The sequence below is a fragment of the Zalophus californianus genome, chromosome 17 (genome assembly GCF_009762305.2).
Source record: "Zalophus californianus isolate mZalCal1 chromosome 17, mZalCal1.pri.v2, whole genome shotgun sequence".
Lineage (NCBI taxonomy): Eukaryota > Metazoa > Chordata > Mammalia > Carnivora > Otariidae > Zalophus > Zalophus californianus.
Window position 1 is genome coordinate 8,040,921 of NC_045611.1, and position 17,754 is coordinate 8,058,674.

Genomic DNA, 17,754 nt, shown 5'->3' on the forward strand with positions numbered 1-17,754 from the left:
CTTCTGTGAGTTTGAGAATTTTAGATCCCACTTATAAAGGAGACCATACAGAATTTGTCCTCTGCATTTGGCTAATTTCACTTGGTGTAACGCTGGCCTGGAGGACTTGATTCTCATTTCATGTCGTGGAATGGCTCACTCAAGATCCGACATCTCGAAGAATTTTCTCTCTGTCAACGTTGACTTCTCTTTGGGTATGGAGAAAGCAAAAGGCAAAAAGACACCGGTCCTAAACCAGAAGTGGTGGGTCTAAACCCATCTTTTACCAGGGTCATGGAGCTACAGAATAATCCAAAGCCAGACATATTGACAAGCACCACAGACAGAAATTAAGGTAGCCTTTGAGCCTCAGTTTCTGCATCTGAAAACCAAAGTTAGAAATTGCCACCAGGTTGCTGTGGGCAGTAAATGAAAGAAAATAAGAAACGTGTCAACACTTTGTGTAAGAGGCTGAGCACAATGAACCACTGAAGGAGTATATAGAATCCCTCTGACAATAGTAGAGGAAAACTTTCTTTGGAGGAGGTCAAGAACAAAGGAATGGGGGAAGAAAATCTTCAGAACTCCACGAAGTTGGGGGAAGACTCTCTGGCCGGCCAATCCCCACCAGTATCAGAAGAAGCTAAAGGAAAACAGCAGGCTTCTGGTGAAACAAAGTTGCAAAGAACTTCCATGAGCGGGACCAAACGCAAAAGATCTATGAAAGAAGACAAAGCTTCTGGTTCAGAAAAGAAGGCACAAGGCGATGGAAAAGTAAGACTTCGGAAGAAAACCCCAGTTCCTCCATTACCTTCTAAATTGCCACCAGCCAACACGCTTCACCGAGATGTCCTGTGGGCCTGGTGCCAACAAGTAAAGCTGAGCACCAAGGGCCAGAAACTAGATGTATATAGGAGAATCTGTGAATATGCTTACCCCGATCAGAAGAACATTCCTGTCACCACAGAGGAGGCCAGGATTCTCACACAGTCACAAAGAAGATCAAAGACGGACCAGGGGGAAATGTCTCTGGAAAGTTCTGGGAAAAGGATATCTTCTGATGGAACGTATCTTCCTGAAGTGGCTGCTTCCCCTGAGGGTGGGGCCCCTGCCCATGTTGGGTCTGATGCTCTCCTGGAGGGAGTCGATACTGTTGTTGTGACAACTTTGGCCCCAGATGCTGTGTTTGCCTCCTGGTCCAGAATTGCAGCCAGGGCTGGGAAGATGGAGACAGTGGAATCGCCCCAGGAGGCCCACGGTGTCACGTGGTGTGTGGTCCATGGGAGAAGTCTGCCTGCAGATACAGAGGTTGGGTTCACCTGCAATTTCATGCAGGACAAGCCTGGGTGCCTGAAAAACGAGGGAGAGTATGTGCCCTGCTACCGGCCTGCAGTTTTCCATCCCCACACCTGGAGGACAATATGCTGTGCCCCAAATGTGTTCGAAGGAATAAGGTGTTAATGAAAAGCCTCCAATGAGCTTACAGTACCAGGAAAAGGGGTATGGCTGTGATTATAATTAATGGTAGAAAGGGAATTACAATCAACTTGATGCCGCTGGCTGGCTGGCTGGCGGTGGGATGGCAGGCTGCTCTACACCCTCCATCTTCCTACCTCCAGGGCACACAGGCTGGTGCGCTGCAGGTGTTACTCTCCGACCCCCACCGGGGCCTGCGGGGTCGTGGGTTGGGTTGGGATACAGGGGCTCTTAACGCTTTACGTTGGGAAAGCTTTTCAGAAATCACTGTTCGTTCTACTTAATAAGATGAAAAAGTCATTCATACTACCCAATGTTGACCCTTCTGAAATAGAAGTGACCTTAACAGTTCCTTTAAAGTGGGAACCTGAGCCTCACCTCACCGAGGGGTGGAGTGGGAAGCACAGATGGGCTTCCCTGCTGGATTTCTCTTCTCGCGAGAGTCTAACTCCCCCAGAGGCTGCTACCTTCTCAGGCTCATGACTTCGCACTGTTGAGTATTTTAAACCTGAGGGAAAGCTGCTATTCTTTCCCATTCCCCAAAACGTACTCTTAATATAACAGAACATTTTTTGATGTTTTCTTAATAACCTGAGACCTCTATGGTGTGTCTCTGGGATAAAAACACAGAATACTCTGCTTGTATTATTTCCCGGTGTAGCTATTATGTATGTTTCTACTGCTTAAAAATATTTAAGGGTGCTTCTGAATCACAAATTCATAATGTATTGGATTTCAAATGTGTATATAAAATCATATATTGTATATAGGAGACCATATGCACTGTGGGCAAATTATTAATATTCTTAATTCGAGATTAAGCCAAAAATCATGATTTTCTTCAGCATGATTTTTTTTAAACCACTCAAGGTGGTTTTTTCCACTTGTGTTTTTATGGCAGTTTCCAACCTTGTTTTATTGTTGTGAATTTTTGGATTATGAGATTTTTCCCCCCCCTCCAAAATGTACTGGAAGGAGTAGTAGAGTTGGAAAGTTTGTAACCATCATGATATGGATGGATTTGGGCAAGAATCCTCAATAAATGTTAAAAACTAGAGAGGAATGTTTGTTGATGAGCAAGACACTTCCATGATCTTGCATTGTCTCCACACCTATTACTCGGTAATGGTCAGAATTTTTCAGTGTAAATAAATAATATACACATTAAAAAAAAAAAAAAGATCCCACATCTCAGAGAAGCCGGGACTAGAGCCCTAGCAGCCCCACTCCAGGTATCCATACATACTCAATACTGCTTATTATTGCTCCAGGTATGTAAGTACATGCACGCTTGTGTATATGCACGTGTGTGTGGATGAATGCGTGGAATTTGATGTTTTCTAGAAGCTTGTGTGCAAACAGGTAGGTGTGAGCCAGGGTGTTGTTACCTGATTTTGTCTGATCATGTTAGAATGTCCGTGTATGTGTGTACTGTGTATGTTGGTGTCTTTCCTGATCCAGAAAAAGCATCGAGGTCCAAATAGGGCCAATATTAATACGGTGAGAGGTTCCCTGAGGTTGCAGGGCCCTGGCTCCCTCCTTCCTTGCCCACTCCGAAACAAGCGTGCCTTAAGTAGAGGCTGTGTTGGCTTGGGTGGGGACTCTGGCCTTACCCCAAGCAGTGCTGCAGAGAGCTGCAGATTAGGAGGTAAACTTCCACCGGTGAAGACTTGCTCTTCACTGCTAAATTTACATTTAAATGCACCCTGTCATTTTTAATCTCAGGCACTTGACACAATCACCTCCCAGGGAGCAGGCTGGCTTTGTAAGACCTGCTTCCAGCCAGTAACACCCAGGGTGCAGGAACCCATTGTAGACTCCAGGGCCCAGAGGCAGCTATGGGTGTGGATGGAGCAGCCTGGTGATGTATGCAAATTTTACTGTCAGGGTAACTGAAATGCAGTCCAAGGAGAGTGCCAAGGGGCATTTTATGTTACCAGGCCTTGGGCGGTGTCCCCTGAGACTGGAAATCTCCAGGTAGGAGGTGGGACCGAAGAGTGGCCTGTTCAGTCCTATTAAAGGTGGGAATGCCTTGAAGGCTGCTGACAAAGTAGAAAAGCTGCTGTTGTATAAAAACCGTTGACATTTCAAAGAGAAGCAGGCTTTCTCGAAGCTCCCATCACTGCTCCAAGCCCCTGGTTCAGAGCGCAGAAACCTGGCTGAGCTCAATGGTCCTTTATTGTCAGAAAGTGAGCTACCCACTCCCAAGGTTTGTTTGGTTTTGTTTTGTTTCATATTACTTTATTGTATTCAGATTTGCAGGTTAGTGGTATTAGCGATGCCCTCAATGATACTAGTAAATACATACATGTTATACCCTTGTTTCTCTTCCTCATCACTGTTCATCTTGTTTGAATCTTTATAAAAGCTTCATATTTCTCAAAAGTCCCCATCTGAATTAAAAAGTGCACAACCTCTCTTATAGCATCAAGCAATCCAAAAGTAGCTCTGGAATGTTTGCAGTGGGTCTGGAGCGTGAAAAGCCTTTTTGTTTTACCCAGAAAGACACTGAACTCAGGGTCCAGTGACATGCCTGAGGCCACGCCGTGAGTAACTCAAGGAAAGCCGAGAAGCTAAAGGTGACGGGCAAAAATACCCAGTAACAGATTCATCCTGTTAACTGTGGCCGACCACGGGGTGACATGGAATGACCATCCATAACAGAGGACGAGTTAAGAGACTAGAGGGTCAGAAACCAGATTTGATCTGCAGAAGTCTATCGTGTGAATGTCGGGTATGGGGAATAGTTTGGTGCAGGCAAATGACAGGTACTGATTTTTTTAATTTGGAAATGGTGCTTTTCCAGTATAGAAAAGCCAGAATGTATAAAAAAAGGAGTTTTAAAATATTTATCTTTACTTCACACAGATGTACTCCATATTTCCTTCCAGTGTATTCTCTTGCTCATCTAAGAATATCAGTCTAACATAACAATAAAAAAAAATGTAAAGAAAAAAATATCAGTCTAGAGATGGAAGAGGGCTGAGGCCCTCAGCTGACTGTGTGGCCATGGAATATGGGGAACTGGTCATTCGGAGGTCCTTCTCCCAACACCACTGGGACTGCTGTGGTTTTACGTTAACACTCAGTGATAATTAATAGGTCTTAAACCCGCAGATGCCAAGCTTAAGAAAAGCTGGTGTTGGGCAGTGAATTATAACCCCCCCCTCCCCGCAACACACACACAAGACATGTTGGAGTCCTCGCCCCCAGGACCTCAGAATGTTACTTTATTTGGAAACAGGGTCTTTGTGGATTTAACCAAGTTAAGATGAAGTCCTTAGGGTGGGCCCTAATCCTTTCCTTACCGAAAGATCTGGACAGACACAGCCAGAGGGAAGGCCCGTGAGGACAGCCGTGAAACAGGAAGCACAGGTGGGAGAGATGCAGCGCAGGCCGGGGAACAGCAAGGACTGAGGGCCACCGCCAGGAGCTGGGCCCACTCACGACGCGATCCCACCCAGTGGCTCAGCGGGGCAGGGCCCTGTCCACACACAGATTGATCTGGCGCTTGTGCCTTCAGACCTGGGAGCGAACACATTTCCACTTTAAGACCTCCAGTGTATGGTCCTTAGTTTTAGCAGCCTTAGGACGTGCATGTGGTGGCATCCTTGATTCTGTCCATGTGTGAGCACTGGCACTATTGCTGTTGGTTGGTTTGGTTTGGTTTGGTTTGATTTTAGATACAGAGACCAGAGGATATAAGACATAAAAGTCTGAGACTTCCAGGATGTGAGGATACCCAGGACCTGGCACAGCTGCTGAGATTAAATGCTCTGTGTAGCCCCCCTGAGAGGTAGGCTGCCAGGTCCAGCCCTTCCAGATCTCTTTTCCTGCCACAGTGACTGGGGGCCACACATGCTACACAGCACAGGTATAAGACAGGGGGGAGCCCCCCGGTCCCCATCAGACTTTGTGTGCAAACTTTACTTGTGCTATGCTGAGATACTGGGCTTCATTTGTGATTTCAGAAAATCCCATCCGATCCTAGTAAACCCCGAGGGTTGTTCACAAAAGGGTTAAAGGGGATGCTGAAGGATCTGTGAAGAACGCATCATTGACCCTGGCAGGCAGATGAAGTCCAGTCTCTGAGACCCATCTGCTCCTCCCACCTGTATCCTTGCAGCTTGGAGTAAGTGCAATGACATCAAGTTCAGTAGCTATGGGACTAGGCTCAGGAGTAAGAAATCCTGGATTTTAATGCACACCAGCTCTATGGCCCTGGGCAAATGCCCCATATGCTCAGTACCTCAGTTTGCTCACGTATAACATGGGATAATAGCAGCTGTCTCATAGAACTGCTGAGACCTTAAAGTGAATGAGGTATGTAGCATGGAGGGAGCATCTGTCCCCCAATAAAAGAGTAAACACAGAGCCTGGCACAGAGTCCTTTTGATGACTGTACTTCTCTTACTTTATCAAGAAGGCTGATACCTTTGATCATTGAGATGAGCCCCTCTCCCTGGTAATTCAGAATCTTTTTACGTCTGAACACCGAGGGCTACACACAAACCCATGGACCTTCTTAGTGATTAGATATTTCTCCCTTAAACATCTCTGTGGATTCAGTTTCCAGGTTTGTTCTCCACATAGTACTGGTTGGCTTTGCTATACACTTAGGGACTTGGGGACAGATTTTAGGTTCTATTTTAAGATAATGCCATTGCTTATTATAATCACAGAACGAAGATATTATAGTAATGTATTTAAATGAAACCCATCTTAATAAAAAAGTAGGGGTGAGTGGAGGTTTCTTGAGGGAAGAAATGAGATTTCAGTTGAAATAATCAACATCTGTGCTTACAGTGCTCTTCTTAAAGCTGTGCTTTTCGCCCTACTCTGTGTCCAGTTCACTGTACCCAGAACTTATAAACCACAGTTCCTGGAGTGGGGCCAGGCACATGTGTTTTTTGATGACCCTGAAGTGATTCCAGTAGGCAGCCAAGTTGAGAAACCCTCTTCTGGAAAAAACTTGATCAAAGACCCATAATAATAGTTCTTACCGTCTTCAGGGTGCAGTTGGCAGAAAGGCTTCTAGAATTTTCCAAGGCTTATCGCAGCTTTGCAAAGTGATGGTGAGATAATTAGCATTCTCTCCGTTTCTCAGATATGGAAACAAGTCTCAAAGAAGTGAAAAATGTTGCCCAAATTCACACCATTAGGAAGCAGTGAAGTTAAAACTTGAGCCTCTGTCTGCATACCAAGCCTTCTGAGGAGAAGATGACCCCCATTGTTCCGCTGGTTCCTCTTAGGGTGGCTCAGGCACAATTCTGGTCATGAATGTCTGAGTTCTGTGGCTGCCTGATGGTAAACCAGAAGATGAATTTCTCCAAGGCAACATTGTGTCACAGATTTCTTAACCCAGGAGCCAGTGACATTGGTCATGGAGAAGGCAGCTAACTAAGTTCCCTCACTTTCTACTCTGAAAATTCTGATTCAGAGGCCAGCTTGTTAATTGCACAGAACCACAGAATGGAGGTGATGATAATCAGCAAAAATGAGAGAGGCCAGTCCTTTTGGTTGGGGGGTTTGAGAGGACCAACCCACTGAGTTACACTTTCTACACACCAGCCAGGCACCCTGTCCATTCACACAGGCCCTCCAACAATTCTAAATAGGCTTTGATTCCCCAGCCTTTGAGAATGCCATCTCCCCACCCATCCTTTCTCTTGAGCAACTGTTACTTCCCTTGCAGTAGTGTAAGTTTTAACTTCTGCAGGCAGAGGGCGGCTCCTGATTTTGTTTTTGGTTTTGTTTTTGTTTTTTCATGGCCAACAGTCCTCTCTGGAATGACTCTTTTCACTCTGTAACCCAAAGGTCAATTGACCTGGCATCACCCCCACAAAAGTGTCAACTTCTCTAGGGCTGGAACTATGTTGTATTCATCTTGGTATCCCATCAAGAATGATGTCTGGCATGTGGTAGGCCCATGAGTTTAAAAAAAAAAAAAATGAATAAATGATAAATCGATGGGAAGTTTGGTTCTTCTGAGCTAGGCCTAGGGTTTTCATGAACCAAGGAATGCCTCCTGGTCCTCTGACTGTATTAAAAATAAAAACACCCTTGTGATGTGTGGAGCCATTTGCTGTCAGCCCCATGCTTTGTTTTATCATGGGAAAGTGACTTCAGTTTGGAGCCCGAGCCCTGGCTGATGGGAGCGGGTCATCCTCTGCCCCATTAAGAGGAATTCCCCCCTCCCCCAGTAATTACAGGGTAAATGACTTGTTAAATCCAGAGCCCTTACAATACATGTAGCTCATATTCCTTGGGCGGTTTATCGCACTTTCGAATAGTACATATTTTATAGAGAAGGGAGAGCACTCCAATTAATAGTAATTGTGATCGAAGTGGTAATGATCGTCTCCAGCCTCATTCCGCAAGAGGAGACTGGAAGGCCCATCTTAATTGCCACAAAGAGCTATGTCTATCTGCGGCGGTATATAAATAATAAACTAGGGGAAGGGAGAGCGCTGCAATTCTTAAGGTCTTAGAGGAGGTACGGATATTTATGTAGTGCTGATTGCTAAAAATCCTCTCCAAGTAATTATTAGTAAAAGTGGAATGTCTACATTTGTAAGGGAATTTTAATTAAGGGGAAGGTGACTCTCGTTATGGGGAAGGAGTAGCGTTTGGGGATTAAAATGCAGGTCCAGGAGCAGAGAGTCCGGGTCTGACTGGCTGTCCCTGCTGCCACTTGGACAACGGCAAGAAGCTCAGTCCCTCTGGGTTCAATTTCCCCTCGTTTTTAAACCAGGGGAAATAAAAGCAGTTAGAAGTGCTTGAAGTTCCATCGGATAAACAAGCCCTATAGTAGGAGGCTTCTTACCTGATTGGGCTCAGGATTGCCTGCCAGGGATGGGATGTGCATCTAACTGTTCTGAGCCTTAATTTCTTCATCTGTAACATTTGAGAACACCATTTTTATGGCTTTATATGAAGTAAATGGGACCAAGTATGCGGAGGACCTGAACAATTTCTGGGACATTGCTGACTTTGGTAATATTAGGAGAACAACTCCTATCTATTTGTTCAATTTCCTTTGATGTAACTAATTTGGCTCTCATGATTCAGAAATAAGGAGGGCATTCCTTGTTCTTGACCCCCAAGCTATTCACCATCTGCAACTGAATGAGATACTCTCAATTCATGATCACTCTTCATTTCCACAGTGAGTATAGTGATTCTTAACCTTTTTTTGGGGGGGGGGCGGTGGGAGCAGACATAGAATCCTTTAGGGAGCTGATACGGGCCATGCAGTCTCTTCCAGAAAATTACACATGTTTTTCATGAGAGTCCAGATATTTCTGGAACCCTAACAATGTACCTTCAGTTAAGGACCCATGGCTCAGAGGGCTGGACTAAGGAGATTTCCAGAGCTGGGTGCAGGAAATGGAAAAGCAGATGATCTCAGGTGACTTATGAGCCCTAGGAGTGATAAGCAGATATCTTCCCTGTAGGAAGATAAGTTAATTTCAGACAGCCCAGCCCTTTCTCTTCATGCCAGGGAGGAAGTTCTTATATTCCGGACATGCTTCCATCAACAGATGGTCAGGGATGCTCATTTGGTCTGTGGGAAACACTGTTTAGTCTTGACTCCCAACTATCCCAACCACACATGGGCATAGAAAATCAAGAAATAACAACATTGAAGGGGACTTGGCCTTTTGAAAGGAGAAATAAAATTCAAATAGAAAAGGTAATGTACAAGGAAGTAGACTTAACAGAGGAAATAGATAAGTTGAAACTTATATCCCTTGGCTGATTCAGCGGGACATCATAACATTAATAAAAGGACAATTCAGTTGTTAAAAACTTGAGTTCTTGGAAATAAAAATTGCAGTTCATTAAGGGGATGACTGGAAGAAAAAAACATGATTAGAGGTCAAATTGGCCAACCACATCAAGGGCTGGCAAACTTTTTCTTAAAGGGCTGGAGAGTAAATGTTTTCCCTTCTGTGGGTCACAAAGCCTCTGTCACAACTGTTCAACTCTGCCCTTGTATCTTGAAAGCAGCCAGGGACCACACATAATGGGATGAGTGTGGTTGTGCTCCAATCAAATTGTATTTGTGAACGCTGAAGTTTGGATTTCATGAAATTTTCACGTCACAAAATATTATTCTTCTTTTGATTTTTTCCTAACCATTTAAAAACGATGAAGCCATTATCTGCTCATGAGTTGTACAAAAATGGGTGGTGCGTTCTGTGGGGCCTGCAGGTCATAGTTTGTGGACCCCAACGCAGATGATGAACAAAGATGTAGAAATTCTGACGGAGGTAAGAAAAATAGAAAATAGATTTAGCTGAATTTTTTTCTCACTGAAATTAAAAATGTATACCACTCCATTTTATAGCTCGTTCATTCATCCATATGTTCCTTCCTGTGCATGACCCTGATTAAGTGACAAGTGGAGAGAGGGAATTAACATTTGATCAGTCAGTGTTAACAGGTTAGGAAACAGGTTATCTTTGCATCTCACCTCCCTACAAGGTAAGCATGATTTCATTTTCAAAGATGAAGTGCCTGATACAGAAATGGCTAAGTATCTCACTTGATAGTGCCAGGAATGACAAGGAGCGCCAGAAGCTAAGTGCAGGTTTGTAGGCGCCCAGAGCCTGTTCTTACTCGACCTCAACACATGAGCATCTTAACCATTCTTTTTTTTTTTTTTTAGGATTTTATTTATTTGACAGAGAGAGATAGCGAGAGCAGGAACACAAGCAGGGGGAGTGGGAGAGGAAAATGCAGGATCCCCGCAGAGCAGGGAGCCTGACGCGGGGCTCAATACCAGGACCCCGGATCATGACCCGAGCCGAAGGCAGACACTTAATGACTGAGCCACCCAGGTGCCCCCATCTTAACCATTCTTGACCTGGTCCTGGGCTCAGTACTTTCTATACTGTATCTCATTATCCCAATGTAGTTGAGAAAAATCAGAACTTAAGAGGAAATGTCAATCCAGTGCAGCTGGTAAATGGCAGAGCCAGGAGTCAGAATTAAGAATGTAAATTGGCAAAGGCACAAACCAACCCGCTGATCATAGAAAGTAATTGAATGACATAGGTGTTTTTTAATTCTTTGGAATTTAACTCACAAGGCCTCGCAATGGTAAAGGACACCTTATATAAATGTGGCGGTAGCCAGTATGCTTGGACCTCCTCTTTGCGAGGTGCTTTGCTAAGAGCCTCCCTGTATTATGTGCACAGTGGCTGTAGGGAGGCAAGTTTTGCAAGTAGGAAAACAAACCCAGAGAGGTTAAGAAATTTATTTAGCACTCTTTAATAAACTTGTATTTATTCCTCTTCTTGTTTATCATCATCTCTCTCCTTGAGAATGCGAACTTCACAGGGAAAGGGTTTTCCTCTGGGTTGCTGCTACATTCCCAGAATTTAGAATAGTGCCTGGTTCATAAGTAGATACTTAAAATAATTGCGAAATACCGAGTGAGTTCAAGAGTGAATAAATGAATGGATGAGTGAATGAATTTGCCCACTGTTACATAGTGAGTAGATATGGGTACAGGGATGGTCAAGTGTCCACATCTCATTAACAACCCTCAGCTCCTGCTAAGAAACATGGAAGGAAGTATCCAGAATTACTGGCAGTCAGGAGTGAATGGGAAATGAAGAGGAAGGTGGGAACCTCTGGATTTATAGTAAGTTCTGTGAAAAAAAGAGTACACAACTTATGGAAACCCGGTTTCTGCTCTCATGGACATATCTGATTGCAAAGTGAAGTACTTAGGCCCATGATCAAGACATAGCAATGGTACTTTCTAAACCACATCATGTTTTCTTAATGTATTTTAAGCAAAGCAACTCATATAAGAAGCACTTCATAAATATTTGCTTTTAGGATTACTGCAAGGGCACAGTGGTGGTTTGTTGGTGTGGCAGAGGAAGAGGCTTAGTAAGACTTGTCTGCAGGAAGTTGTGTCTGAGTTGAGCATTCAGAGGGGAAAGGAGTAAAAGAGGGAAGAAAAGGAAGGGAAAGGGGGAGGGAGATAGAGGAAGGAAGAATTGTTGATTTGAGCTGGTAGATAGGTATAACAATAAAAATATGGAAGCAGCCAGAGAAATGTCTGGTTTCTGAGACATTTTTCATTTTCCTGTTCTTGTCAAAAAGGGAATACTTATGAAATTTGTATAGAACTTCTATACTTCTGAGCTAGAAGGAGCTAGAAGGTTCTGGACAATCTGATGAAATGTTCTTGGGGGCTGAGATGGCAGTTACATATGAAAGAGAATTTATGTGATCACATTAGAGATCAGAACTCTTTGCAGTCACCAAAGCTACTGTGACTCCCTGTGATCCTGCTGGGGGTTTCTGTGGTCACTGGGACTGCGGGGCAGGCAGTTGGGCTGTCAGGGTAGGGAGGAGACCTGCGGCTTGTCACAGCACTGATGCTGACCTCTCAGCCAACGTGGGTGCACACACATTCACACACACTCACACGCACAGCACACACTCTGAGATACTCCCACACGCATACCCACTCACCCCATATACTCACACAGATTGACACGTGCTCACATGCACAGCACACATGCACACACATGCACTTCCACATACACACATGCACACTCACTTCCACACACCCTCACGCACATGCACACACTCACACATGGTCACACATACAAACTCTCATGTGTGCATGCTCACACTCACCCATTACACACACTCACAGTGACACATACAAAGTCACACAGGCATGCTCACACCCAGACACTCACACACGTGTGTATCTGAACATACTATTTATTCTCAAGCCTCAGGAATCATTTTGCAATCCCACACAGAATTGGTACGACTCGCTCCTCGAATGTACACCACACATCTCTCACGGAAGGATTCCTATTGGTTGTCAGCCTACCTGCGTACTTCAGGTTGTTTCCTTACTCCTAGAAAAATCTTGAAGAACCAGGTCAGACAAATTTCACTGAAAAGCTGGAAAGAGTCGGGGGAAGGGCCCTCTATCTGCTTAATAACGTAGTCATTTGTGTAGCTGCTATTATTCCCCCGCTTTTGTATTATTCAGAAATCCATACATTGTGTTTGCCTTTTGTGTCCAGCTTCCAACAAGCCTCCCTTTGTCCCTATCACAAAGGCCAATAAACTCTGTGTGGCAAATAAGTTTCAGGGGCTTCTGGATATGATGACTAATTGTAATGCAGTCTATATCCTCGAGACTATAAACTGATATGAGAAGACAATGGCAGAGAGGGAGCCCATTGAGATGAGAGAGTCCCCTGGTAACCCCATGGGGGCCGCGATGGGCAACAAGGAGGCTATTGATGGTCGCGGCCCCAGCACAGAGCCCGGGAGAGGGGGAGCGGGGTGGCATGACCACATCGCTGGGCTCCAATGCTGCTTTTGTTTGCCGGGCAGTGAAAACTGGCACATTAGAAGTAGTTCTGTTTAGATTGCTCAGAAACTTGTGGAAGGAGAGAAAGAGAGAGAGAGAGAGGCTCTCCCAGCCCCCTTCCTGGCCCTGTGTGTTAATGGAGAGGCCCACTGTGCCGAAGCTCCTTGGACGCGCCCCCACGCGATTGTGCTAAACTAGAATGGATATTAAAGAGATGGGAGGTGCAAGCTGATCGATGGCCATCTCCCTTCTGCACACTAAAAAATATCTCTTTCCCTGGCTTCTCTCCATCATGTGACCAGGGGTGGGGAGGTTGGCTAGTCCCAGGCCCCTGTCCACCTATGATGAGATGGGTCTCTGGTCCAACCAAATCTCTGATGCTGAATTTCTGAGGGACAGCTGAGCTTCCAGGGGCAAACAGGGCTTGGTTATTCATTTGACAAATATTTATAACGTATCTCCTGAATGATACCAGGGTGTGGACAGGTGCTGGCCAAGTCCCTGCCCATTTTCTCTCTCTCTCTCTCTCTCATTTTTTAAATAATAGTGTTGATTGATTTATTATTTTCTGATTTAAAAATTATTTCCCTCCTCAAAAGACTCAATAGACAGTAAAAAAAATTTTTTTCCCCTCACAAAATGTCATAGGACAACTCTCTTTGGTATACAGTGTTCAATCCGGCAGTATTAGGAACAGTCTGAATTCTGAATGCAAATAAAGATGTTGGATGAGATTCATTTTGGTGCTACTTCTGATTAAAGTGGGCTTCTAACAAAATGATTGTTATTATGCTTTCATTTCTGTATAAAATTTGCTATTTTATTTTTCTGTCCATCAGTACTCATTAAAATCTTCTCTTTCCTTTTATTCGTGTTCTTATTCAGGATATGGAGCATAGACTAGACCTCAATTTCTTAGCCTATCCTATTTTTTAGCTAAAGGTCAAGAAAGTTAAAAGGCAGTAACTCTGGAACGTGAGAAAATGCCAGAGGGTGCTACATTTATATCTCACTTGCAGGAAGCAAGTTCGGAAAACAACACAACATTCCCCCAATCCTAAAAGTATATCCATTTTAAACAAACAACTTTACTAGCCTTACTGGTTGTAAAACTATAATTGGGTGTGTTTAAGATCAGCCTATAATTTACCCTTTTAAAATATGTAATTGCCCTGCCCTCTTGGAGCGGACATTCTGCTGGGAGAGAGATCATGCACTTGAGGACAGATGACAGCTGGTGCTCAGAAAGCAAGCACGGGATGGGATGAGACTGACAGCAGGGATGGCCTACTTCATTTGGAGCTCCGGAAGGCCTCCTAGAAGAGGTGACTTTGACCTCAGACCCCAGGAGTGAGAAGCATCCTGAGCCAGCAAATCTTGGGGAGAGCATTAGGGGGAGGGAAGGCTCTGTGAAGCCTGGCTGTTCAAGGCATGGAGGGAAGGGAACTGAGGCTGCAGTGTGTTGGTGAGTAGGGAGTGGAGGGAGGTAAGCTTGGGGGCTGGGATGGGGCCAAGGCAGCTGAGACATGAACTGTCCCTCAGGACTCTGGTTGACAGATGTACCTCAGTCTGAATTCTAGTTCCATCGTTGGCTACTTCTTACCTGTGTGCCCACAAATGAATTGCTTAAAGTCCCCAAACATTACTTTGCTTGTCTCTAAAATGGGAAAATGATTGTACCCTTCTGACAGGGTTGATGGCAGAAGTCCACAAAGACCCTAGTATGGTTCCTGGTGTATGTTCAACATGAAGTACATAGCCTGTCACCCAATCAGTAGGGCTATTTTCTTCATGGAAAAGATGGTGGAACGTACAATGTTGCCTGGCTTACATTTTCTTCTCAAGCCAGGCAAAATGTTACATAGAACAGAAATCCACGAGTTAGGGTGGCCTTCCTAAGTACCCAGTGTTTGCCAAACCCAGTCTCTAGTGCTGGGTATAAAGAAATGTCAAAAGATTAAGAGAGGTCACAGACTAATAGCAAAAGGCAAAAATGTCAAAAATTTTAATCAGACATGATGGGGGATGCACCAGATGCTAAGGAACACCACAGAAGGTACCGATCTAGTCAGAAAGAAGCAGGAACACTCCTTGGAGCAGGTGATCATTGCCTAGAGCAGGGAAGTTATCATGGAAATGAATCGGGCAAAGAGGGCAGACCTTGCAGTCTCCAGGTCCAACATGTCCAAGGGCAGGAGGACATGGGTGCCCTTGACTCTGCTGTGAACTCCTGGGCAATATGGACAGCTGATCCTGAAAGAGCAGAGACAGAGGCAGAGACAGGAAGCGAAGCAGGAGACGTTGTATCTAGGAAGCCCATTTGCAAAGCCAGAATGCAGAAGAGAGAGAGAGAGAGAGCGAGAGCTCTGAAAACAGTTTTATTCACCCTTGCCTGTCCTGAGTTCGGTTATAAGAAATAATAAACTTCCCTCTTTGCTTAAGCTTGTTTGAATTTGGGGTTTTCCTCATTTACCACCTAAAGGATCCTCATACAATGCCAGGGTCCATAGAAGGCTTTGGAGAGAACAATAAGCTCCGTGAGCTCAAGGGGGACCCACTCAGGGCTGCAGAGCCCTTGGCTGGTGCTCTAAGGAACCATCAACCAGCTAATCCAATTTTCAAAAATTAATTACACAGAATAATCTGTCAAATGGATGGGCTCAGTGTATGATTCTCTCTTTTTGGCATTTAAAAATTATATTCAGTATTTCTCTCCTGGATTATTGTAATTTGTAGCTGGTCTCCAGGGCATCAGATCTTGCCCACCTACCCTCCCCCACCTCCTGCATCCATATGTTAGCCAAATGAATATTATAATATGCAAATCAGACCAGGCAACTCTCCCTTTCTTCCAAATGATCTGGAGAGAAAGGGCAGAGTTTTTCTTGCAGATTGTAAGGCACTTTAGAGTCTGTGCCCTTACTTTTCTCCAGCCTCATCTCTCAGTGACACTTATCAACCTCCATTCCCTCAGAACCCCAGTCACACTGAAATTATTTCCAGTTGTTGGAACATGCCAAGCTGTCATATCCACCTCCTCAAATGCCGTGTCAACCACGGTGGAGCTTCTGCTTCGAGGTCTCGTCCTCCCCTCATCCTCTCCTTCACTTACCTGTTACCCGCTTTGAAGGTCTCTCGTTAGATGGCACCTCCCCTGGGGAATCAGGATCGGAAACTCTTTCTTTGGCTGCTTGAGAAACTATATCCTTTCCATGCTGTGTGGCAAAGACTCTAGATGGCCACCCAGCTGTGTCCTGTTTTCCTGGGATCACAGCTAGCCTAAGTCTCACAGCCTCCCTAGGAATTTGGAAGGCCATGTGTTGAGAAAGTGGTAAGCATCAGGGATACAGCAGGCAACAGAAGGTAGACCCGTCGTCATCCTCTTCAATTCTAGTAAGGGAAGATAGTCAAGAAGCAAGGAATCAAGTAAGTTAATCTCAGGTAATAACATGTGCTGGAAGAAAACACAGAGTGATGGGTTACAAGTCAAGGGGGTGGCAGAGAACATGGGGAGCCCTTAGCTGACACACCCAGAGAAACCATCTCTCTGGGGAGATGACAGTGTTTGAGGCTTCGATGTTGAGAAGAGAACATCCTTGTATAGGATTTAGGGCAAAGTGTTCTCTATGCTGCATACTAACCCTCATATGTGAGGAGTTTTAAGATACAAATCCTTAGTGTACTCCCACAGAGATTCTGATTTAACTGGTCCAGGTAGAATCCCAGGCATTTTGTATTTAATTCTTCATTCGATTCTAATGTACACTTAAAATTTATGATTCCTCCAGGACTGAGAAGCTAGATTGCAATGAGAGCGGGAAGAATGATGGGAGATCAGTACCAGAGGTCAGAGGTTAGAGGTTAGAACTGAGCAAAGGCAAGTTCGCAGGAGGTCAAGTTAAGGAATCTGAGTTTTATTTTGATTACAGTGGGAAGTCATTGGAGTAGTGTCTTGGGTAATCAGATTTGATTTACACTTTTAAAATATCCTTTCTGTGGAAACAATAAGGAGGGGTTAAGAGCAGATACTATTGCAGGAGGGTCGGGAGAGGGTGAACCAGAGTGGGGGAGGGAAGACATTACAAAAAAACTGCGCACCAGATATATTCTGGACATAGAAACATCATAGTGGGCAATAAAAGGAAACATGGAAATTAAGGGTGACTTTTAGGATTTGGAGTCTGGCAACAGGGTGGACAGACACGCCATAGACACAGATAGAAGCAGTTGTCAGAGGAATGATTTGGAATGGGGGGCATTAAGAGATCTGTTTTGGACACACCATGTTGGAGATGCCCGGCAGATGTCCACAGGAAGAAGTCAGGAAAGAATTTAGGTTGCCACATGTGGAGCTCAACGGAGAAGACAGGATTAGAGACATAAGTGGGAGAAGCATCAGAACATAGATGGCATCTGAAAGCTGGAGTGATTTCAGAAGTGAGCAATCAGTTGCGTCAAATGAAGCTGAGCCATTGACTAAAAGGCATTCAGATAATTGACCACTGAGCTTCACAAGATGGTGACCTTCCTATCAGCTACTGAGGTGGCATGGAGAGAATGGAAGTTGAGGAAGTGGAGAGCAAGACATGGGTGACTCTGGGGGAGTTTTAATGTTAAAAGGGGTAGAGAGATCGGGCTGTGGCTGAAGGGCATTGTGGAAGGTCTTTTAGTGTGTTTAAGATAGGCCACTGATGAACGAACGAACGAACGAATGAATGAATGAATGAATGATTGAGCCAACTGTTGAAGCCTTTAGGTGAAGCCCAAAACTAGCTGCTCAAAGCTGTGTATACCATACAAACAGTCCTCTAGCCTTGCGGGCTCCACACAATGAAATGTTTGGCATTGGCTTATCAAAGACACGGTTCATTTCTCAAATGCCCTCATGGAAAAACAGCCATAAATTTTCCTTTCAGGATTGGGGATATGTCCAG

At 44.7% G+C, this 17,754-nt stretch overlaps 1 protein-coding gene across 1 annotated transcript; it reads left to right on the top strand.

The window, feature by feature from the left end:
- Positions 1 to 540: 540 nt before the first annotated feature.
- On the top strand, positions 541 to 1,457 carry LOC113935460 (developmental pluripotency-associated protein 4-like). The gene is given in 2 exon segments (XM_035725233.1): positions 541 to 1,282; positions 1,285 to 1,457. Coding segments are annotated over 2 exon segments (915 nt in total).
- The last annotated feature ends 16,297 nt before the right edge of the window (positions 1,458 to 17,754 follow it).